We start from the raw sequence: 23,434 nt of genomic DNA, 5'->3' as shown, positions 1-23,434 counted from the left end.
AATCAGATTATTAGTGTCCATGTAAACGTACTCCGTTTTGACAAGTGCATGTGTAAAAAGATATATGCTACTCTATTTTAAAGAAGTGCAAACACATTTTTTGTAACTTTTGAAGAGGAATAGCTCACTTGGCACTTAGCAGTGTTTACACTGGTGTGTTTTTGTTTTAGAAGGGACCTATCATGCAAAAATCACTTTTATAAAGAGTTTAAACACAGTTGTGTGGCAACAGTTTGTGAATATGGCCAGCTTCTAATAGTAAAAAGTAATTAATTCAAATTTTTTTATAATCACACTTCATAAAAACAGTCAGTAGAAACACTTTGATTGACATTCTCCTTTTGTAAATGTCATCAGAGGGGAAAAGCCCTGCCTATTAGTGATGGTCTTAGTATAGGACTTTAGTTGTTGTTTTTTAATCTGCCGCTTTGCTGACTCATAGCGATTTGTAGCCCCACCCTCATTTGAAAAGTTGGCTGAAAGCACAATATCATTTAAATTTAAAGTGACAGTCATCAAAATGGCACAATTAGGATCAAAGCCTAAAAGGGGCATTTTTAAGAGTTATAAAACATTATTAGAGACAGCAGAGTTATTACTGTGTTTCAGAAAAATTATATCCGTCAACTCTATACAGCTTAAAATTGTGTGACTATGATTATGTGACCATTAATGCACTTAGAATCTGTGCTTACTAATTTTGCTGGCATCCACATCTATATCCGCCCTCTACTCATTGTGTAGTGGTCTTATGGAAGCGGCTTGACAAATCAGGGAATAATACATAATAGATAATTGTCCAGACTACCAATCAGATAGCATCTGATCATAGCCACGCCTCTATTCTTAAAAGTTTTAATTTCAGTCAGTCTATACTGAAAAGGTGCACCAGCATTTCCGATTTTAAAAGAGAGTCTTAAGTGTTTCAAAGCACTTCGTTTTCATGGGTCAAAGATGTCAGAGTAGTGTAGGTAGTAGTAAAACTGTAAACTAAATGTGGATATATTATTTTACATACTCTAATGCAGGGGTGTCCAATAGGTTTAGCTCCAACTTGCTTCAACACACCTGCCGGAAGTTTCTAGTACATCTAGTAAAGCTGCGGTCACACTAGCTTTTCGCCCCATTGACTTTCATTCATACGGATGCAGATGCGACAGAACGGTGTTGTGTGCTAGAGGCGCATGAAGAGTTCAGATGCAAAAGCTGCTAAACACTTCTGCCAAAATTGAGCTAATGACATTGAGCGAATGATTTAGGCACGTACTATATGTTCAACAAACATTTTTTTGCTTTAAATCATCTAAATCCCAGCGTCAATGCATTCAGAAATAACAGATAGTTGGCAAAAGCCTCTAAACGCCACTTCCCATTGATAGCAAAAGCTGATATGTCCCGAGAAGCAATTGAAAGACGCGAATTGAATCATACGTGTTCAATGTAACAGTGCGCTGAAATGCCAGCTTTTATGAGGAGACAGTTTTATTCCACTTGCGAATAAGATTTCAAAAGATGGAGTTTGATGAATTGGATGAGACTGTCCCACTGTCAGTGAATGGGAAATAAAAACGTCTCTTACCTCAAAACTATGTGCATTATAAGAAAAAGAAAACACAATGTACAGTCGGAAGTGTAGCATACATTCATAACGTTTTTTCACGCAATGACATCACTTTAAATGAGTCCGATGCATAGATGCTATGAGGATAAACAGAAGACAAAAAAGAGACCAAGACCTTGGGTATTTGCAAAAAAACACAACTGGATTTAGCTGGTTTTGACGCAAAATAAAATCTAAAGTGTCTAAAGTGACATTTAAAAAAAAAAGTTAATTTATTTACCAGCTAATAACCTTTTCCTTATGTATAAAATCAAACTTCTGAACCTAATTATAGGAGCCTGATAGAAAATGCTCATTGACAAGAAAAGAGGTCTGATGAGCTTGATTAGCTGATTCAGGTATGCTTGATTAGGCTTGAAGCTAAACTCTCCAGGACACCGGCCCTCCAGGACTGAGTGTAGACACCCCTGCATTAACATATGCTGAAGTATACTTTGTGCTGTAAAGTGTTAAATATTGTGGCTGAAAGAGTGTTGTGTTTTTAATATACATCACTTTTTTTATCTCCAGGGTGCCATGCAGGGGACTATCCCATACCTGGGTACATTTCTCACAGATCTGACCATGCTTGACACAGCCCTGCCTGACCAAGTGGAGGTGAATCAGCTGCACATCCACCAGACATTTCCACGAAAATCTTATAAAGCTTTATCTGTAGTTATACTATTGACCTAGCGTTCCCAGACCGCTAAGGTATTCGTTACTAAGGTTTATTTGGCTTTATTATGGATTGTTTCACAAGAACTTTTCATGAGTAAAATCATGTGGAGAATCTGGGCTAAAAGTCTCTCTCTGTTCCTCGCAGGGAGGACTGATTAATTTCGAGAAGCGGCGCAGGGTAAGTACAACATTCCCTGTTATTTGGTCTTTATTATAGTCAAAACATCCTTCCTTCATGGCTGTGGGCTGCATCGAGATCTTTGGGAACGTTGAAGCAGTTTTGTCTCTTTACAGGAGTTTGAAGTGATCGCTCAGATTAAGCTCCTGCAGTCTGCTTGCAACAGTTACTGTCTGACCCCTGACCCTGCATTTTTGCGCTGGTTTAAAAGTCAGCCGCAGTACTCAGAGGAGGAGAGGTATGCACGACGTTTCACTTAATACTTCACTGGTGCGGAATTTTGTGTCTTAAAGCTAATGTATGTTTGTCATGTTTTGCAGCTATGTGCTGTCATGTGAAGTCGAAGGACTGGGAGACAACAGCCCGACTTCACCAAAACCCAGAAAAAGCATGGTGAAGAGACTGAGCCTGTGAGTCGACTAAAATATTGTCTGAAGTCATATTGTGTGTTTACACTTTCAGCTTGCTTTAGTGTACAATGTTACTGACGTTCTGCAAAGTTCACTCTAAAGGGAGTTTATGTCTAAACGTCCTCTTTCGAAACTTCTAAATTGTTTTTTGTTTTCAGAAATAGCATGTAAAACTTAGGGGAGTTTGTTAAGTCGTGACGTATGAAATACTGTTTCCTGGTCTAAGCTGCTACTCATTTGAATTGAGAAAATCGTTTATGACCACTTTTAAGTCATCTCATGGTGTACACTGTAGTGTCTGGACTTGCTGTATCACAGATATCAATATTGTAGCAATTTGTAAACAATTTATCATTTTCCAGATATTAGGCATGGTTATAAATATTGCGATCATGATTTTTTCAAAAGTAATACATCGCTTTGTAAATGTTTATTAATATCATTAAAGTCTCCTCATACAGTTTGATACTTAACAAGCGGATAGGTGCCATTTACAGCATATTATCACAGTAAAGGACATGTGAGGTCATTTGAAATGAAACCTCACAGACACATTTAAGGGACAAATCTAAACATAATAGGACCTGTTCTGGCCTTTTGGCTGAGGTTGCAGATGTATGCTTGTGGCCTTGGTTTTCAAACGCACTTCTCTATCTGCTTTCATTAGATTCGCTTGTTTATTAAACAACAAAAATGCATCAAGATTAAGCTGAAAATGATATCAAACTAAATTGGATACAAAACAATCTATTGCCTAACAATGCACAAAGTGGACAAAAAATTGTGTCCCACTCCCTTTCCTTTCAAAAATGACCCTTTTAAATGTTTAGTTCAACCAAAACTAAAAGCTCTGTTATAATTTACTCACCCTTTACTTGCTCCAAGCCTGTTTGACTTTTTTTATACTGTTAAAATAAAGAAGACATTGAAGAAAGCTGAAAAACTGTAACCATTCAGTTTTATCGTAATTGTTTTTCCTACGATGGAAGTCAATGGTTACCGGTTTACAGCTTTCTTCAAAATATCTTCTTTTGTGTTCAACAAAAAAGAAACTCATAAAGGTTTGGAACCACTCGAGGGAGGGTAAATAGTGAGTAAAGTTTCAGATTTGGTTGAACTATTCCTCTAAGATAAAAATAACAATTTTGAGAATCACTTTTCTATGTTTGATTTAAAGTCAGTTTCATGCTTATACACTCCAAAACATTAATTTTAGCAGATTTATGACCCTTCAAAGGGGATCATTAAGATTTCCAAAGAAATGTAAGAAAGCATCAAATGAATCGTGTGTTAGTAAAAGCATTTAAAAATGGTTGAGAAAACATATTTTAAAGCAATTCAGATTGTTTGTTTTTAATATCAGAAAGAATTGTGTAAAAAGTGTACAACAGTTACCGCAAAAATATTAAGCAACCCTGTTTTCAAAACTGATAGCAAGTACTAAGTAAACATACTAGCATAATTTCTGAAAGATTGTGAGACACTGAGGACTGCAATGATGGCTACCTTTGACGTTAAAGGAATAAACTTTTTTTTTTTTAATATTAAAACCAAAACATTTAGTTTAGGTTGAAATGTTTCACAGGTTTTAAATGTAGTCTTAATCAATTAAATACAGTCTTGGTGCAATATATTTCTTAAAAAACATAAATAAATTAAAAAAGCTATCTTATTATTAAAAAGAGTGCATAGCAAAAAAAATAACATCATATATTTTATAAAACAGTGTTTCCTTACATGAAATAATATAGATTCAAATGTCTTAATGTCTTATAAGTATTTCCTTTAGGTTAGTTTAACTTGAAGTAGTTTTATCTTGACCTAATAAAAGAGCTAAAATGTAGTAAAAGAGATAACGTATTATTTCAGCTAGTTACCGAGGAAGCATTTCTCATTTTATTGTTATTACCTGACCTAATAAAAATAATACAACTGAATAAAAACAGAAGAAAAAATACAAATGATAAATAATTTTTTAATAAAATAATAATAATAGTTCCATTAATTAATATGAAGTATTTAAAATGTATTGAATTTCCAACATTTTAATTGTAGTTTTAAATCCTGCCTTTGTTAGCAGAATTTATTTCTTAAAAAACAAATTAAAATAAAATCTAACTGACCTCGAAATTTCAAACTAATAAACTACTTTAAGCTATGCATATTGAAAATATAAATGAGGTTATACCAATTTTAAATCTTTTATGTATTTTATATGTCTCTTATTTATTTTTATTTTTTTTGTGTTTTCTTCCAACCTCTAGACTCTTCTTAGGTAATGACAGCACAAACACCAGCTCTCCTGTGAGAGAAAGTCCTCGATCGCCTCCTACTGGCAGCTCTGGGGAGAGCATGGACTCGGTCAGCGTGTCCTCCAGTGACTCCAGTCCCTCAGAGAGTGACGGCATGACACCGACACACTCTATAGACGCTCACTTGAAGAAGGTACAAGCAGCTTCAATCACACCCAAATAGCAGCTTTTAATAAATACACATATTAACTGTTCATCTATTTCATCTTACCGTAGCTGTCCGAGTCTTCCTCCTGCAACTCATTGCACTCCATGGACACCTCGTCTTCTACAGCAAGCGCCTCCATTTCTCTGGCGTCCCCGACTTTACCCGGGCCACCCTGCAACCACCGGCGCTCCATCTCACTGACGCCCTTGATGAGCCCCACCTCACCCGGGTTTCCACCCGCCTATAACACGCAAGCTCAAGATGCCTGCATCATCCGAGTGAGCCTCGAACAGGGGAATGGCAACCTCTACAAGAGCATCATGGTTAGTGAGGATCTGAATATTGCTAATCCATTTTTAGCAAGAGCGCATGGCTAAAAAATATATCACATATTTTATAAAACAATGTTTACTTAAATGGAAAAAATGGATTAATTTTTTATATCAGTATTTTTTAGATCAGTTTAACTTGTAGTGTATTAATTATCTAATTAAAGAACTAAAATTACATTTCCAACTATTTTTTTAGCTCTATCCAACATTAATAGTGGAGAAAAATATATAACAGTCATTGACTTAATAATTACACACATTATTTTAATGATTAATTTTAGGACAACTTTAGGAGCATATAGGTTTATGGTTAAAAGCAATGTTTGTCCTAATAGCACTGGGTTTATGAAGAGCGCAGTTGTAAAATGAACTGTTTTTCCATGCAGCTGACCAGTCAGGACAAAACTCCAGCGGTGATCTCTCGAGCCATGACCAAACACAACCTGGAGGGCGAGCAGGCGGCTGACTATGAGCTGGTGCAGGTCATCTCAGAGGAGAGAGGTACCACATTTATTTTATTTTTTTTGATGCATCTTGTATCTAGGGGTGTGAGATATCTATAATTTATGATGATATCATAATTGTTGTTTTGGCAATGTGTGAGCTGGCATTATAGTGTATGTCACTCAAAGCACAAAAAGCAAGCAAAATCATTGTTTTAGAGACTAAAAGCATTTAATGTGTGATGAATTACAATGCAGTTAGAATGTATATATAAGTTATGAAAGAAAAAAGCTATTTTTTTCATATCTACAGTTGCAGTCAGAATTATTGGCCCCCCTTTGAATTTTTTATTCTTTTTTAAATATTTTCCAAATGATGTTTCACAGAGCAAGGACATTTTCACAGTATGTCTAATAATATTTTTTTTGTCTGGGGAAAGTCTTATTTGTAGTATTTTGGCTAGAATAAAAGCAGTTAAAAAAAAAAATTTAAAACCCTTTTAAGGTCAAAATGATCAGCCCCTTCAAGCTATTTTTATAGCATCATTATACAAAAACTTGTCTAATTTCCCTAACCTGCTTAGTTAACCTAATTAACTTTTTTTTACATGTCATTTTAAGCTGTAAAAGGGTCTTAAAAATATCTAGTAAAATATTATTTGCTGTCATCATGGCAAAGATAAAATAAATCAGTTATTAGAAATGAGTTATTAAAAATATTACATTTAGAAATGTGTTGGAAAAATCTCTCTGTTATACAGAAATTGAGGAAGAAATGAAAAGGGGGGCTAATAATTCTGACTTCATATGATATCATTTATTTAAATTACAGAGAGGGGTGCCGATTCCTAATTATCAGCACAAGAACATGATTACAGACGTGATATTAATTTTATTCAACAGTTCAACAAACAGTATGTTGATACTGAGTGAATAACATTTTATGACCTGGTTTTTCTTAACGAAAGTAGTTTCAAACAAAGCCAGATTAGGAGATTTGTCCTCAGCAGCACCGCTGTGTTTTGTTCTTGATCTAATATGAATCATTTGAGTCAGTGATTCAGTGATCCATTGAAGAAAGTGTTTTGCTTCATTTCTAAATGAATCCAATATTTGGAGGAAATCATTTAAATAAATAATTCTGTGAATCACTTTGTACGATGGGGAGTTGTCGCCAATAGCGGTGCTCTTAGCGTGACAATCGATTGCACTTTGGGCATGCTCATTTCGAGTCCTGGCTTGCAGACCTTTTCCCATCCCAACCTCTTTTTCTATTCAAGATTGCTTCCTGTCTACATTCTGTCCTATAATAATAGCCAAACAAATGCCAGAAATAAATCTTTAAAAATAATATTTTTCCACAAATTCCCCCTGAAATGTCAATGCACACTGAGGAAAAAGACGAGTGAGACAGTTTAAAACAGTACGGTACAGGTCACCTTTTGCAAGCTTGTGTCTTCACCGCCGAATGTTACCCTTTAACAGGTGTGGTGTTTGACAAAGTTGTAGAGATTGCCATTCTCGCTCGAAGTTCACATATTGTATGAGAAGCACTTCTTACTAAACAAATGCTTTAATTAACATTTATACATAAGTATATACTAACCTTTCTATGAACACAATTTGATTATAGCTGTAGATAAAGTGAAATAGCCTACTGTAATGTTTGCAATGATATAAAATAAATAAATAAATGAATGAATATATGAACACATACAGGGCCTTGAGGTTTTGTCTTGTTTCTAGTGCAAATGTCTAAAAATTGTTAAATCAAGAAGCCTTTTCTAGGCAAGCAAAAAATATAGTCTTGTTTTCAGAAATAAGTCTATTTTGCTTACCTCATTGGCAGATTATTTAGCTTGTTTTAAGGAAAAACACTTAATTTTTTAAATATTATTTCTGAAAAGACAAAAGTTTTACCTGTCTAGAAAATGCTTCTTAATTTCGGAATTTTGGGATATTTGGACTAGAAACAAGACAAAATATTTAGTTTTGTCAGTATCCACACTCTTACTTGTATCAATTTAGATGTCTTACAGTGGAAAACCAACATAATGTTCTACAAACATCTTTTTGTTCTCCAGAGCTGGTTATCCCCGACAACGCTAATGTGTTTTACGCCATGAGCACATCGGCGAACTTCGACTTCCTGCTGCGTCTACGAGGCTCCGAGGGAAGGCCGGTTCAGCTCCGCAGCCGCTGCAGCTCCACACTCCCGTGCACACAGCAGCGCTCCAGTCTGTCCCTCAGACTCAGCAAGGTCACCCTGTGACGAAAAGACTGGAGGAGTGCTGAAAAGTGGGCTCAGTAGACAATTGCTCGGGGAGCATCTCCAGTTCTTCCATTTCTGCCTTTTGAAACAAAAAGGGCACTTTCAGAATAATAGCATGTGCCTCCACCTCCCCATCTGGCCCTATTTTATCCCATCCTCCCTATTGCTGGATATTTTGCACACATGCAGGAAAGTCTCCTGCTCCTCGTCAGTATTTGCATAAGAGCACATCTCTTCCCAGGCATGAGGCCTATTTGACCTCCTCTAATAAGTGAGAGGGGAATGAATTAAGCTTTGGGAAGAGAACTCAAATGACAGCCATGTTGCCTTTATGGATGGTAACGGTGGAACTCTTGCGTCAGTATTGAAGATGATCTGCAGTAGCTATGATGTCATCGTCGTCATTGTCATCAATGTGTCTTTCGCCCGTCCCCTTGTGCACTGTGTGGACAATGTGGACTCAATCTATAGATTATAGGGATAGATCAGCCAAAAATGGCTTTTTGTCTTAAATTGTTCCCCCTCCACTGGTTCTTAACTTGTTTGACTTCCTTCTGTTGAACACAGAAGAAGATATTTTGAAGCATGTTGGAAACCGGTAGCCATTGGCTTCCATTTTTTTCCATACCTTAGATCTCAATAGCTACCATTTTCCAACTAATTTCCAAAAGGTTTTCAAAACACTATTGGGTGAGAAAATAGTAAGTAAATTTTCATTTTTGGGTGAACTATCCCCTAAAATGCTTAGACTGGCTCACTAAGAACTCCTATTTTGAGGCCAAACTTGAGAATAAATAAATAGTTTGTGCTAGATATTATAATTAATAGATATATACGTTTAAAAAAGTCTTAAACCTCATGTCTGCCTATATTCTCTCTGCCTAATCTAAGCATTTTATTTCTATTTCTGTATTTCTCATATTGTGAGCTGCATGACGAATGCCTTAAATGCGTTCTGATTGGTTCCTGCTTGGTTTTATCAAGTCTGTGGTGTTTGTTTGTTTTCACTGTTTTCAGGGTGTGTCTTTAAGGTGTGGTTACAAGCACCGATAGGATGGGTTTCTGTTCAGAAACCTGGATTGAGTCGCCTTCCTCACTGATACAGTGGCACTTCCTGTGGAGTGGACAGATTGTGCGTGTGTGTGTGTGTGTGTGTATATGTGTTTGTGTGTGTGTGTGTGTGTGTGTTGAGTGTGTATGCTAGATGGAGCGCTTGGTCCACTTTTTTTGTAGCTTTCCTGTCTTTTTTTCTTCAGGCAGTGCTATATTAATGGTATACTTTTCTTTTATATATATGAATGCGTGTATGTTTTTTGTAAGAGATGAAGAATTATCCATGATTTCTATGAAAAAAAGGAAGTTTTAAAGAGATTTTGTTAACTAAAAAAAGAAAAAATGTAAAAAGCTGTGAAATATGAGTGTGTGTGATTGTAAAGTGAGCATTAAAACAAGTCAGATATTTCCATTAACCAGCAGAAATATTCAATTGTACCCCTGTTGCCAACATTTTCCAGAGCCTTTAATACCTTTAAGACTTTGTACACCTGGTGAATATCAGTTCACAAATGCATGTTTTACACTGTGGCGTATTAACATCAAAAGGTTTCAGAGTTTCAAAAGGCTTTTTTTTGTTCTTAATCCTGTTTGTTCTCTACATAATTCTCATGAGCCTGGTATGTAACACATTTTCTCTGACTCCTGTTGATATGTTAACAGATGTGCCAAACTTGCCCCCTTTGCCTTTTTGTTCACTCACTATAATTGAAAGACCCTTATTTTTGTTACATTGTACATGTAGGACTTCGATGACACTAACAGATTCAACGTGGTAAAATGTAGTGTTTTAACAGTAGCGGGGCAGCAGTATTTGTTTGTGTTTTGATTCATTTGTCTTGATTTCAGATTTTTTTCAGCACTTGTGAATTTCTCCTCAGTTCTTTATTTTGAATATTTCTTCACTACCAAAGAGTTATCTACGGCGAGTCAGTGAATAAATTATTATCATTATGATGTTTTGTAATTTGAATATTAATTTTCATGAATTAAATGAAGACTCTGAAATGTACTGTGGGGTTTGACTCAGTTTGACTTTTCTTGCAGCACATAAACTTTAATATCTGCTTCAGCTCTGTTATTGTTCTCGCATATATTTCTGTTATTGTTAACTGAAAGTCATGGAATTCATTTTTGGTAACTGAATAAAATATACATGTAACTTACAAATTAACCAACAAGTCAGTTAGATTTCCAAAATAAAAACTACAATAAATAAACCGTACCTAAATCTAAAATTATAAGTTATGTGATTAAAACATTAATAAGTACTATATTGATTCCAGACTATTTACTGAGTACAATTTCTGGAAGCAAAGTGGGATAATATTTCAGTACAGTGCATTATCATGGTGAACATGTCACCATCTTACTCATCACTTTTATCTCGAATGATTAGCTGAAGTGTAAAGGCTGCTTTTTACTGCTGGTATCACGTAATCATAAGATTCTATACTCTATCTTGGTTGTTGTCAGAGCTGTTACTACATTAGGCATAAACTTACCAGCCACATTATTAGGTGCACCTGTCCAACTGCTCGTTAATGCATATTTCTAATCAGCCAATCACATGGCAACAACTCTTTGCATTTAGGTATTAAGACATGGTCACAATGATCTCCTGCAGTTCAAACCGAGCATTAGAATAGAGAAGAAAGTTGATTTAAGTGAAATTGAACATGGCATGGTTGTTGGTGCCAGACGGGCTGGTCTGAGTATTTCAGAAACTGCTGATCTACTGGGATTTTCACACACAAGCAACTACAGGGAATGGTTTAAAAAAGAGAAAATATCCAGTGAGCAGCAGTTCTGTGGGCACAAATATCTAGTTGATGCCAGAGGTAAGAGGAGAATGGCCAGACTGGTTCCAGCTTATAGAATAGCAACAGTAACTTAAATAACCACTCGTTACAACCGAGGTATGCAGAAGAGCATCTCTGAATGCACAACATGTCCAACCTGAGGCAGATGGGCTACAGCAGCAGAAGACCACACCAGATGCCACTCCTGTCAGCTATGAACAGGAAACTAAGGCTACAATTTGCACAGGCTCACCAAAATTGGACAATAGAAGATTGGAAAAACGTTGCCTGGTCTGATGAGTCTCGACTTCTGCTTCGACATTCGGATGGTAGGGTTAGAATTTGCCATCAACAACATGAAAGCATGGATCCATCCTGCCTTGTATCAATGATTCCAACTAGTGGTGGTGGTGTAATGGTGTGGGGGCTATTTTCTTGGCACACTTTGGACCAATTAAGTAGAAAAATTGAGCATTTTGTGAACGCCAAAGCCTACCTTAGTATTGTTGCTTACCATGTCCATCTCTTTATGACCAGAGTGTGCCCATCTTCTGATGGCTACTTCCAGCAGGATAACATGCCATGTCATAAAGCTCGAATCATCTCAGACTGGTTTCGTGAACATGACGATGAGTAAACTGTACTCGAATGGCCTCCACAGTCACCAGATCTCAGTCCAATAGAGCACCTTTGGGATGTTTTGAAACAGGAGATTCGCATCAAGGATGTGCAGCCGACAAATTTGCAGCAACTGCGTGAGGTTATCATGTCAATATGGACCAAAATCTCAGGAATATTTCCAGTACCTTGTTGAATCTACGCCACAAAGGATTAAGACTAAAGGGGGTCCAACCCAGTATTAGTAAGGTGAACTTAATAAAGTGGCCGTTGAGTGTAGATTGTGGATCAAACCAGTACCTCAGATATTTTGTACGGTGATGGATTCAAGATATTTGCTTACATCTCGGGTTATCACTAGCTTCTTTTACCTCAAATGAACTCAAAATATGAATTATAATGATAGCTGGAATACCACCAGCTTTATCAGCATCCTGATAAACCTAGGGTTCAAAATACAGTGAGAGTAAGTATCTTATTAACAGGAAATACATGCCATATTCTTTCATTTATAAGGTCTTATGTTATGAATATGTATATCTATATGTATCTACATCTATCTAAGGGGGGTGGATGGACTCGTTTTACAATATTTTTATAATTTTAAAGTGACTTTCCAAGTCCCGAGCAGTCACAATCTAACAAACCAGTTATACTGATGATAAGTAACGTGTGAAACGTTTTAAGGTTAAAGAAGAAATAAAAATCATGTAATATTTCCTTTTTAAAAAGGCAGAAATCAAAAATAAGTCATCAATAATTGAGGGTTGTTTCATAATAAAGCGTTTAAGAGAGCCTGATTGGTTTGTTTCAAAGAACTCCGCCTAACTTTGCACTTTTATTGCGTCAAGTTGTCACAAGCTCTTGACTAGACAGAGATCAGAGATTCCCACATCCACTACACGCGGGTCAGCGGATCAATAACAGGTCAGTTCACATGACAGCTGTCTGAGAGAATGGCAAAATGATTACAGTGTGTGGGGTGGCAAAGAACAATGTATTTTTCGTCGGCATAATAATGTATTGTCAGTAGACCATCAATTATTATTCTCAAAGAGCGAGCGCGAGCCGTTTTGTCTGTTTGTGTCAATTGTTTTCTCACCCGTACTCAAACTTGCCGCTTCTCAGAATGAAAAACGCGTTTAATATTAGTAACTACAGCACGAAGAATATGTATTGTAAGCTTATAGTGTTGTTTTAGGTTACTGTCTTAAGTTTCAGTCTCGTCTGGCTATTAGATTCCACAAGGATTGAGTGGCGCAACAATAAAATTACTCAGGAAGTGGGTGAAAGTTTACGCCCTTTCCTCCATTCAACGCTCTTGATTTGTCATTACAAAAAAAGATGACGTGATGCTAACTACCACTTCTTTAAAGTGTAGTTCTGATTCTTTAGCGAACAAAGTGTGATTTTTACCAACTTATTAGGACTTTTAAAAGTTTAGCAAAGTTTATTTTTAGGTTCTGTTGTTTGATACGCGTCGTCTTTGGCATCTGAGGTGGCTTGAGAACACACGCCTTTGCACGTTCATCTATTAGTCATTAGTATCATAAATTAACTCATAATCCTAAATGTTTTCTTCTGGGTATATAGAAATAATTTATGTTTATATGAAATGTATTATTGATATTATATAAATGTGTAGCCAACCTTTTTATAAATATTTTTTATATTATATGTATTTTTTCTGTTCACTCATTTAATATGATTACTCAGTCAGTCAGTAATGGTTCATTTGCATACAGGCTGAGTGTTCACTCCTCATGTTATGTGACTTAATCAAGTCAGATGAGATCATTGTTAGTTTTAGAACACATTTATAACCAATTTATCATTGTAAGGTTAAGATTTATAGTTTATCCTTTTGTCATCATTTATACACTATTTCTGGTCAAACTGTGAGCTGTAGTACATCATCGGGGTGACCTTGGTTTTGGATGCAAATTGGTTATGATTAGTGTTATAAATGTTTTTTTTTTATTTAAAATCTACCACAGAATGGCAGACAATGTGAAAACAGCAGAGAAGGACAAAGAGGACTCACAGGAACAACAGGTGAGTCAAACACATCGACATAACATAATATTTAAATGAATATGGATATAAATGAATAAATATAAAAACAAAACATCTTAGTTATACTTATAAAAGATGTTAACACATAGGACAATCACTTTATTAATTGTAATTTTCACTTTGAGAGTGATTTCTTTTTCATGTGATGAGTGAAAAAAGCCAGTCTCGATCTAAAAGCTTTAAAGGCTTTAATATCATTGTATAGTAGTTCTAGCTGTCATACATCAAATGATTTTAATATAAACTGTGGCATCTAGTTCAATGCTTCAGTGTAATAAATGCAATCCTTCAGTGTGCTTATAAAGTTTATGAAAGATTTATTTTGTTATCTTAAACAAAAGAATCCCATCATTGTGCAATAATAACTAAGATTAAGTAACAGCAAACTTTAATATTTGTGTTTTAGAGTGTGATCTCCCGAGTGGGAAACCTGCCTCTGGTGAGTTCTGCGTGTGGCGCGGTGTATAATGCATACAGCAGCACTAAAGACAGCGTTCCCCTCCTAAAAGGAGTAATGGAGGTGGCAGAGAGCGGTGTCCGCACACTGGGTGCTGCTGCTTCAACAGGCTCCAAACCCATACTAGACCGACTGGAACCTCAGAGTAAGAACCTCAAAGGGATCATTCAGACAAAAAATAACAAAAACGTTCTCAACACATGTTGTTCTAAACAAATAATACAATTAAAATGAACATTTCATGTAATTAACAGAACTTTTTAAAGGCTTTTTTGATAGTCCAAGGTACCAAAACCTGTCATAATGTTGTTGTATGTGTTGGGGAGATTTTCAAACCAAGTAAAAAAAAATAATTAAAAAAAGTTATTACTAATTACATCAGTAAGATTGTTTTTAAAGTACTTTATCTGAATAAGTAATTTAACTACTTTACCATTATTGAAAATCCAAGCATTTGTCAGATAACTTAAACCACTCAATTGAAATAAATAAGTTTATTGACCCTTTTACAGATGTTTTTGATCTTCTGTGTTTTGGTTACTGCAGCAAAGAAAGAGAACACTTAGGTTTCTTTAAAAATATCTTAATTTGTGTTTCAAAGAATAATCAAAGGCTTGTGGGTTTTTTGAACAACACAAATAAATGATGACTTTAAAACTAGATTAGTGTCTGATTAATAGTTTTCTTTTCGCAGTTGCAGCTGTAAATGAATATGCTATAAAAGGGCTGGAGAAAGTGGAAGGAAACCTACCAATTTTACAACAGCCAGCAGACAAGGTACCCTAGACTGACTTATTCCTTAGCTATTAGCATTTGAATTATCCGTTTGAATTAGCATTGTGAATATCTCCATGCAGCTGGTATCCGACACAGTGGGCATGGTGTACCAGTCGGTAACAGGAGCGAAGGATGCTGTGGTGGGGGCTGTGATGGAGGGTGTGGAGAAGACACGTATGGCTGTGACTGGGGGCATAAACACCGTCATGGGGTCCCGTGTGGGCCAGATGGTCAGTAATGGTGTAGATAAGGCTCTCACTCACTCTGAAGATTGGGTCGAGCAGAACCTTCCAATCAGTGAAAAGGAGCTTGGTGAGTGGACTTGCACTTCAAACCATTTCATTTTATTTTGGTTCAGAAATTGTCACCTTGGAATTATAAGGTTCTATCTGCACCCTGAATGATTTTGAGACATTGAGCTTCAAAGTTTTTGCATTCCATAGCAAACAGTTTGTGTGTAACATTTGTTTTTTAAATAAAGTCTTAAAATGTAAACAACCTATAAAAAAACATCCTATAATGTAAATAAGTTGTCATTTAATAAGAATGTCAATAATTTGGACAAAAATGTCAGATAGAACCTTATAATTCTAAGATAATGAAATGTCTTCGAAAATGAAAGAAAATATGTAAGTTCAAGGTTAAATCATATGAAAAAAATGAAACTGAACGTGTTTATATATACATTATTGTAATGAAAGAGCACATTTTTTAGAAAGACCTTTTAGTTTTTAATGAATCAACACCTCAGTTTCAAGTATAATCTTATTTTCCAGAAATGCAATTTAATACATGCTAAGTTGTATATTACAGTGTTTAAAACAGAAAAAATAACTGTACAATACATTTTTTTTCCATTAATAATTTTGTTCAGCAAGCATGTATTAATCAAAGGTGGGACTTTACAGTTATATTATTTATAACATAATTAAATAACAATAAATGCTGTCTTTTGTCTTTTCATTTGTTAAAGTATCCTGGAAAAAATGATAACATTACATCACAGTTGGTGTAAACTTATAATATTGAACATGTGAGGCTGAAGACTGTCATAATGATGGTGAAAATCATGCCATCACAGAAATAAGTGAAGTTTATTTATAAACTAATTTCGAGAGGATCACATGCTTATGATTGCTTGCAGCTGGTCCCACATTATTCAATTTATGATTCACCAATCAGACGATTCCTAAGCCACTATAATCACCCTAAGTTCCCTATGACAGCCATCTTCATTTTAAAGAATCCTCCCTTTCACCCCCACTCCTCCTCCTTTCCTAGATGGGTGGCATGGTGACCCAGTGGTTAGTACTGTTGCTTCACAGCAAGAACGTCACTGGTTTTAGTCCTTACTAAACCAGCCAACGTTTCTATGCAGAGTTTAAACGTTCTCCCAGTGCTCAAGTGGGTTTCCCCCGGGTTCCCCTGTTTCCTTCCATTGTCCAAAAACATGCAACTTCAGTTAATTGACCAATCCAAATCAGCACCATAGACATGCTGCTAGTAAGTAGTTATCTCTTAACAGCAATCACTCTCTGTTCATTAGCTACTACAGCAGGGGAGTTCTCGAGATCTACCTGAGCTTAAACTCACCTCTCGCCTTGCAAACCGGAGGGAGCCCCGGGCTCAAGGATCTTATGAGCTCAGGGCTCTCTCCCGGCACAGCATGCCAAACAAGCTTTATAATCTATCATCAGCTTAGTGTGAACTCTTGAAATTACATTTAAATGCATTAAATTCACAATTTTTGATTTAATCAAATATAGGCATGCTTGGTGCATGAGACATTTTTGAGAAAAACATTAACAGATCAATATAAACACAGGGTGCTAATTACAGGAGGATTTGGGGGGGTGGGGGTCTGACCCCCCTAATTAACACCTGATTTCCCGTAAAGACATTAAAACAAGATGTACTGGGGGTAAGCCCCTTAATATTGAGAAAAATTTTGCTCTAAACTATATTTTAAATAATAATGTTAATAATTAAATTAATAGATAACATGAATATACATTTGGCCACCGTTATAACGGTTCATCCCACTGAGTATGCATAATCACGCCAATCAATCTATGCGTCAAAACATTCATTCAACAGCCTGAAACTGGCTACAGCACTGGTGTTCACAAGACACCAATGTTTTGTCATAAAATGTGTGCTTGTTTCTCCATAAAGCCCAAAAATAAAGTCACATTTGATGTATAGTTAGTAAAGTTTAACAGTGCCTACAGTAACGTTTGAAATACTGTTGGTCAAAATACACTCAATATCTAAATACCTACATATAATTGATTTAATTATTCATTCATTCATTTCTTTTTTCGGCTTAGTCTCTTTATTAATCTGGGGTTACCACAGCGAAATGAACAGCCAACTTATCCAGTACACGTTTTACGCAGCGGATGCCCTTCCAGCTGCAAAACAACACTGAGAAACACCCATACACTTTTGCACACACTTCCATACACTATGGCCAATTTAGCTTATTCAATTCACCTGTATAACTTCTTTGGACTGTGGGGGGAACCCGGAGGAAACCCACGCGAACATGGAGAGAACATGCCACACAGAAATGCCAACTGACCCAGCCGAGCTTAAACCAGTGACCTTCTTGCTGTGAGGCGATTGTGCTATATTAAATGTCATTTAAATAAATACATACTTTTTATTCACTGAAGCATGTATTACATTACAGACCAACATTACAAAAAAGTTGACTTTTCGTCTATGTATAATTCACACACTGTATATACATTTAAAGTGATACCAATACCAATGCTGTGTGTTCCTCCAACAGCTACGCTTGCTGAGCCAAGGCCAGGGGAGGAGGAAGGATTCATAGTGTCCACTCGTTCCAGCTACTTTGTCCGTCTGGGTAAACTGTCTGCCAAAGTTCGAGAGAGGGCGCTTGAGCAGTCCCTCCTTAGGGCCCGCAAGGCCAGAGACACTACACATGCGTCTGTGACTCAAATGACCAGCACTATGGACCTGCTGGAAAGTGCCCGGGTTACCTTGACCAGTGCCAATCAGCAGCTAGCAGGGGCTCCAGAGCAGCTGCTTCAGCGATGGAAAGAGTGGAAAGAAGGACAGCCCAAAGAACTGCAGGAAAAAGTAACAGCAGAGACAGAAGCGGACGGAGCAAAAGACAAAGAACAGGTACAGATGCACTTTCACAAAATCTTTCAGAAGTAATGAACATTCAAATATGATTAACTTTGATTGAGGGACCCTTTATCCTTAAATGTAAAAGACTTTTAAAAAAATATTTGGGGATTAAGTCTATTAAATATTTTTACTCGTAGTACTGGCTTTTTTAAAAAAAAAAAGAATTTATTTGCAGATTAATTTATTGTTTCAATTTCATTTCTTTAATTTTTTGCATTTATTATTATTTATTTATTTATTTTAATACAATTTTTGATTATTTTTTTACATTTCATACATTGTAATCATGTTATTATATTTATTAATTATGTAATTATTATTACATTATTTTAATTATTTTATTTAATGTATATAACTGTGTTTTATTCCCACTTATCCCCCCTGTGCCCTATTAATTTAGAACATTCTAACATTTAAACTTGGAATGATTCAAATAAAAATGCATTCAAAGTCATCTCTTTTAGGTGTAATTTACTTTTAAAGTATTTTTACAGTTCAGTTTTAGAGATCTTCATGTTTACAGTTGTGCTCCCTTCGCACTGCACTTTGAAAACATTGATGTTATTTGGAACACAGCCTCACAACAAAAGCTATAGGTGACTTATTATTTAAAAGTGGAATTTGTTAGGTCTCTAAAGCTTGTGAAAACAAAAAAACATAGCATACGTTAATGCTTTTCATTTATAGTGGGTCATTTATTAAGTATCTGTACTCTATGTATTATTATTATTATTATCATCATCATCATCATCATCATTATCATCATTATTTTTTTCATCAGGATTTTTTAAATTTCTTATGATAAATATCAAATTTCATTTTTGATGGTTCATTCTGCTGTGGCGATCCCGGATTAATAAAGGAATATTAAGCCAAAAAGAAAATGAATGAATGAAATTTCATTTTTAATAAATAGCCTCAGTTTTTAATGAATTATATGATTTATATATGATATTAGAATACGTGTTAGCTTCTGTAAGTGATTTTATGTTAATATGTAATATTCTCAATAATATTTGTAAAGGAAACACAGGCCCTGTATGTGTAATTTACATATATTTCAGTTAATATGGAAAAGGAGAGCATGATTTTACTAAAACTAATATTTGTTTTAAATGCGCGTGTGTGTAAAACAATATAATTTGCACAAAAAATGATGGGGTTCTTCTCTAAAGAAGTTGTTACTCCACCCAGTTTAGAGCATCATTATGGGCGTTTTACATTACAACTAACGTGGTTCAAGCGATGGATCTGCGACAGAGAAACTATGCGTTCACATTCATCACTACATCGTTCTTTTCCCAAACTATGCATCGTACTATGATAGTTTAGCGGCGAGTTACGTCGTTGTTTTGGAAACGCACCCCAGGTAAGCAGTTGAAGATTAAAGGTGTGATTTCTTGCAATACAAAAAATGTGATCTATAAGATTAAATGTCCCTGTGGATTAGCTTATATCGATAAAACAAGATTCAATTCAATTCAGCTTTATTTGTATAGCGCTTTTACAATGTAGATTGTGTCAAAGCAGCTTCACATAAATTGTCATAGTAACTGGAACAGTGTAGTTCAGTTTTTAGTGTTTAAGTTCAGTTCAGTTCAGTTTAGCTCAGTTCAGTGTGATTTAAAATCATTACTGAGAGTTCAAACACTGAATTCATCGATGCATAGCTCTACCAATCCTGAACCATGCAAGCCAGTAGCGACAGCGGAGAGGGAAAAAAAACTTGACCTGATAGGAGAGTGAAGAAAAAAAACCTTGAGAGAACCAGACTCAGTTGGGCACGACCATTTTAATTTCTCCGCTGGCCATAATTCTTGTGCAGAGCTTCAGTCATTGCGGTGGAGGCTGAAAGCTGGCCTTAGCGAAGACTCGTCTGTCTCTGGAGCGTCACTGGAATCAGACTCATGTTCTCCACTCCCCAAGACCAACAGCGCAGCAGCAGCTCAGGTCCCGGTTATGGAAACCTTGGGATTATCTCGTCGCTGGTCTTGGATCCAATCAGTGACTCCGCATAATCTGAGGACCTCGGGATGAGTATTCCCGGGTGGAAAAAGAGGATAGAGAGAATAATTAGCGTAGCTGCTGTTCATAGTGTATATAAGCAAGATGCAGAAGCCTGTGTGGAACCCGCTAGGTGATGCATTGGGTGTATGCTTTACTAAACAGATAGGTATTTAATCTAGTTTTGAACTGGGAGAGTGTGTCTGAGCCTCGGACGTTATCAGGAAGGCTATTCCAGAGTGTAGGAGCCATAAAGGAGAAGGCTCGACCTCCTTTACTCGATTTTGCTATTCTAGGTACTACCAGAAGTTTTGAGATCTTAAAGAGCGAGTTGAATTGTAGCGAGACAGAAGGTTGGTTAGATAAACAGGAGCTAGATTATTTAGAGCTTTATAGGTGAGAAGTAATATTTTAAATTCAATACTTATTTGAAACTTGACAACTTGTTGAAAAACACAATTGCTGAACACAGATGTAATATACAATTAAATGATCAACGAAATCCTATTTCTGTTCATTAATGCATTGAAACACAACTTTTCGAAAATTACGACATAAAGGCATTGAACAAGTGAAGGTTCCGAGAAGGGGTGGGGATATTGACTTTTATTGCAGAGGGAAGCGTTTTACATTTACACATTGAATACTTTGTCTTCGAGAGGTTTAAATTTGGATTTTGATTTGAAATCTTTTTTTATAATTGTATGTATGTATCTCATATTGTCAAATGTACTCTAAAGATTTTCCCCCTTGTTTACTGGCCTGTTGGTGGATTGATGTGATTCTTTTTTGCAGATGTGATGCGTTATATTTATACACTGAATACTTTGTCTCCGTGTATGTTTAAATTTGGATTTTTATTTGAAATTTTTTCTTGTAATTGTATGTATGCATCTCATATTGTCAGATGTATTCTGTTGTATGGGTGTGTGTGTTTGTTTACTGGCTTGTTAGTTGATTGGGGTGATTACTTTGCAGGTGGTGTGATGTGATGAGCTCTACTACTATTTCTTGAGTTCTCCAATTGTCCGCCAGTATTTTGGAGCCATAGTATCACGATACTACCATTATACCAGTAAACAGTGCAACCCTAATATGTGGATGTTTCTCTAAAGGAGATGGAGTCGAAAGCCCTGTTGATGGTGCGTGGTTTGAGTGATCAGCTGAAGACGGCGTGTTCAGGGGTCGTGTCCAGTGTTCAGGGTCTTCCAGGCACTGTGCAGGAACAGCTTCTCAATGCTCGACGTACAGCTGGAGAACTACAGGCATCGCTGAGCGGCACCAAGACCCTCACACCCGTCCTCTTACTGCAGACACGCCAGCAGATTGGCCAGGTAGACAGTCACTAATATACAGTTGAAGTCAGAATTATTAGCCCTCCTGTGAATTTCATTTCAAATATTTCCCAAATGATGTTTAACAGAGCAAGGAATTTTTCACAGTATTTGCTATAATATTTTTTCTTGTGGAGAAAGTCTTATTTGTTTTATTTTGGCTAGAGTAAAAGCAGTTTTCCACTTTTTAAAACCACTTTAGGGTCAATATTATTAGCCTCCGTAAGCCTCCGTTTTTCAATTGTCTACAGAACAAACCATCATATCCTAACTTACCTGATTAACTTAGTTAAGCCTTTAAATGTCACTTTAAGCTGAATACAAGTCTCTTGAAAAATATCTAGTAAAATATTATGTACTGTCATCAAAGCAAAGATTAAATAAATCAGTGATTAGAAATGAGTTATTAAAACTTTTATGTTTAGAAATGTGTTGAAAAAATCTAATAATTCATATAATAATTATGAATAATTCAGGGGGTAATAATTCAGACGACAAAAATACAATACAATAATATTAAGCTTAAAATGTCTTAAATGTATATCTTCCATCTTTCAACAGGTACGGCAGTCTCTTGATGGAGTCGTGGAGTATCTACTCAATAACACTCCTCTGAATTGGCTGGTTGGGCCTTTTGCGCCTCAGATAACAGAGAAAGGTGAATGAAATTGCCACACAACCTAAATAAATCTGATGTTATGATATAATAGGTTAATATATGGTGCAAATTATTGTTTAACTACTTCTGTTTCAAATTTGTTGTTTACTGGAGTCACTACTAGACAGGTAAATTGGTTTTACCAAAATTGGTATGACAGTATAATGAAGTGAAAATTGCACATTTGTATCATTTCCTATTAAAATTGTCAGTATTTGAAAGCAAGTGTTATAACACAACAGAATATAAATATTTAATGCTGAATGTACTTTCTAAAAAAAAGCAAGCCATACTTTATAGTTGTTGTTTTGTAATTCTTAATATTCATATTTTAAAAGAAGTCTGTTGTTATCTGACATATAAAATAAATCGATGGTTTAAATAAACACTTTTTGTCCGAGAATGCATTTGTTTTGTATCTTGTTTTTGGACACAGGATTCTATGAAGAAGTTATATTTTATAATTAACCATTTTAGTATATTTGAGGTAATATGTTTTCAATATGGGGCGTCACAGTAGCGCAGTGGGTAGCATGTTGGCCTCATAGCAAGAAATTCACTGGTTCAAGCCTTGGATGGGTCAATTGGCATTTCTGTGTGGAGTTTGCATGTTCACGCCGGTTTCCTCCAGGTGCTCCGGTTTCCCCCACATACATGCAGTACAGGTGAATTGGGTAAGCTAAATTGTCTGTAGTGTATATGTGTGAATGAGTGTGTATGGATGTTTCCCAGTGTTGGGTTGCAGCTGGAAGGACATCCGCTGCGTAAAACATATGCTGGATAAGTTGGCGGTTTAATAAAGGGTCTAAGCCAAAAAGAATATGAATGTTTTCAAAATTTCATATCAAGGCTCAAACCTTGTTGCTGTGAGGTGACAGCACTACCTTCTGCGCCACCGAATAGTTCAACCAAAACACAATACTTCCAAATCTGTTTAACTTTCGTTCTTCTGTTGAACAAAAAAGAAGATATTTTGAAGAAAGCTGGAAACCTGTGTAACATGACTTCTATGTCAAAGGTTTTTTCTACTATAGAAGTCATGATTACAGGTTTTTAGCTTTCTTCAAAACATCTCCCTTAGTGTTCAACAGAAGAACGAACTCATAAAGGTTTG

At 35.9% G+C, this 23,434-nt stretch overlaps 2 protein-coding genes across 7 annotated transcripts in view; both read left to right on the top strand.

The window, feature by feature from the left end:
* The window catches only part of rgl1 (ral guanine nucleotide dissociation stimulator-like 1), a 59,089-nt gene extending 48,648 nt beyond the window's left edge, over window positions 1-10,441 (top strand). For 2 of the 4 annotated variants that reach the window (NM_205637.2, NM_001320403.1), the window contains exons 11-18: window positions 2,132-2,218; window positions 2,427-2,459; window positions 2,576-2,697; window positions 2,780-2,869; window positions 5,134-5,314; window positions 5,398-5,652; window positions 6,048-6,162; window positions 8,189-10,441. In NM_205637.2, coding sequence (NP_991200.2) covers window positions 2,132-2,218; window positions 2,427-2,459; window positions 2,576-2,697; window positions 2,780-2,869; window positions 5,134-5,314; window positions 5,398-5,652; window positions 6,048-6,162; window positions 8,189-8,376 — 1,071 coding nt within the window. In that variant the 3' untranslated portion in view covers window positions 8,377-10,441. Of the gene's footprint in view, window positions 1-2,131; window positions 2,219-2,426; window positions 2,460-2,575; window positions 2,698-2,779; window positions 3,277-3,379; window positions 4,825-5,133; window positions 5,315-5,397; window positions 5,653-6,047; window positions 6,163-8,188 lie in introns of those variants that run through there. The other 2 variants (XR_012383642.1, XR_012383643.1) reach the window with 1 other exon arrangement.
* Window positions 10,442-12,715: 2,274 nt separating this feature from the next.
* plin3 (perilipin 3) lies at window positions 12,716-22,723 on the top strand. Of its 3 annotated transcripts, NM_001386314.1 has the most exons (8): window positions 12,732-12,776; window positions 13,847-13,904; window positions 14,332-14,527; window positions 15,077-15,159; window positions 15,240-15,471; window positions 17,957-18,315; window positions 21,444-21,662; window positions 22,224-22,723. In NM_001386314.1, exons 2-8 carry the CDS (start codon window positions 13,848-13,850, stop codon window positions 22,326-22,328), a joined length of 1,251 nt encoding a protein of 416 aa, NP_001373243.1. In that variant the 5' UTR covers window positions 12,732-12,776; window position 13,847; the 3' UTR covers window positions 22,329-22,723. The 3 variants fall into 3 exon arrangements, 1 of the variants encoding a protein (NP_001373243.1); XR_012383576.1 differs by lacking the exons at window positions 21,444-21,662; window positions 22,224-22,723 and having other exon boundaries at window positions 12,716-12,776; window positions 15,240-16,197; window positions 17,781-18,303; XR_012383575.1 differs by lacking the exons at window positions 21,444-21,662; window positions 22,224-22,723 and having other exon boundaries at window positions 12,716-12,776; window positions 15,240-16,467; window positions 17,763-18,303.
* The last annotated feature ends 711 nt before the right edge of the window (window positions 22,724-23,434 follow it).

The sequence above is a fragment of the Danio rerio genome, chromosome 8, assembly GCF_049306965.1.
Source record: "Danio rerio strain Tuebingen ecotype United States chromosome 8, GRCz12tu, whole genome shotgun sequence".
In the NCBI taxonomy this organism is placed as follows: Eukaryota; Metazoa; Chordata; class Actinopteri; order Cypriniformes; family Danionidae; genus Danio; species Danio rerio.
This window is presented reverse-complemented; position numbering and strand designations above follow the sequence as displayed.

What these genes read in the sequence shown, in the direction of transcription:
- plin3 (NM_001386314.1), top strand. Translation starts at nt 13,848, where the DNA reads ATGGCAGACAATGTGAAAACAGCAGAGAAGGACAAAGAGGACTCACAG. An exon ending in TACAACAGCCAGCAGACAAG is followed by an intron (nt 15,160 to 15,239) that starts GTACCCTAGACT and finishes ATCTCCATGCAG; the next exon opens with CTGGTATCCGACACAGTGGG. An exon ending in AATCAGTGAAAAGGAGCTTG is followed by an intron (nt 15,472 to 17,956) that starts GTGAGTGGACTT and finishes TTCCTCCAACAG; the next exon opens with CTACGCTTGCTGAGCCAAGG.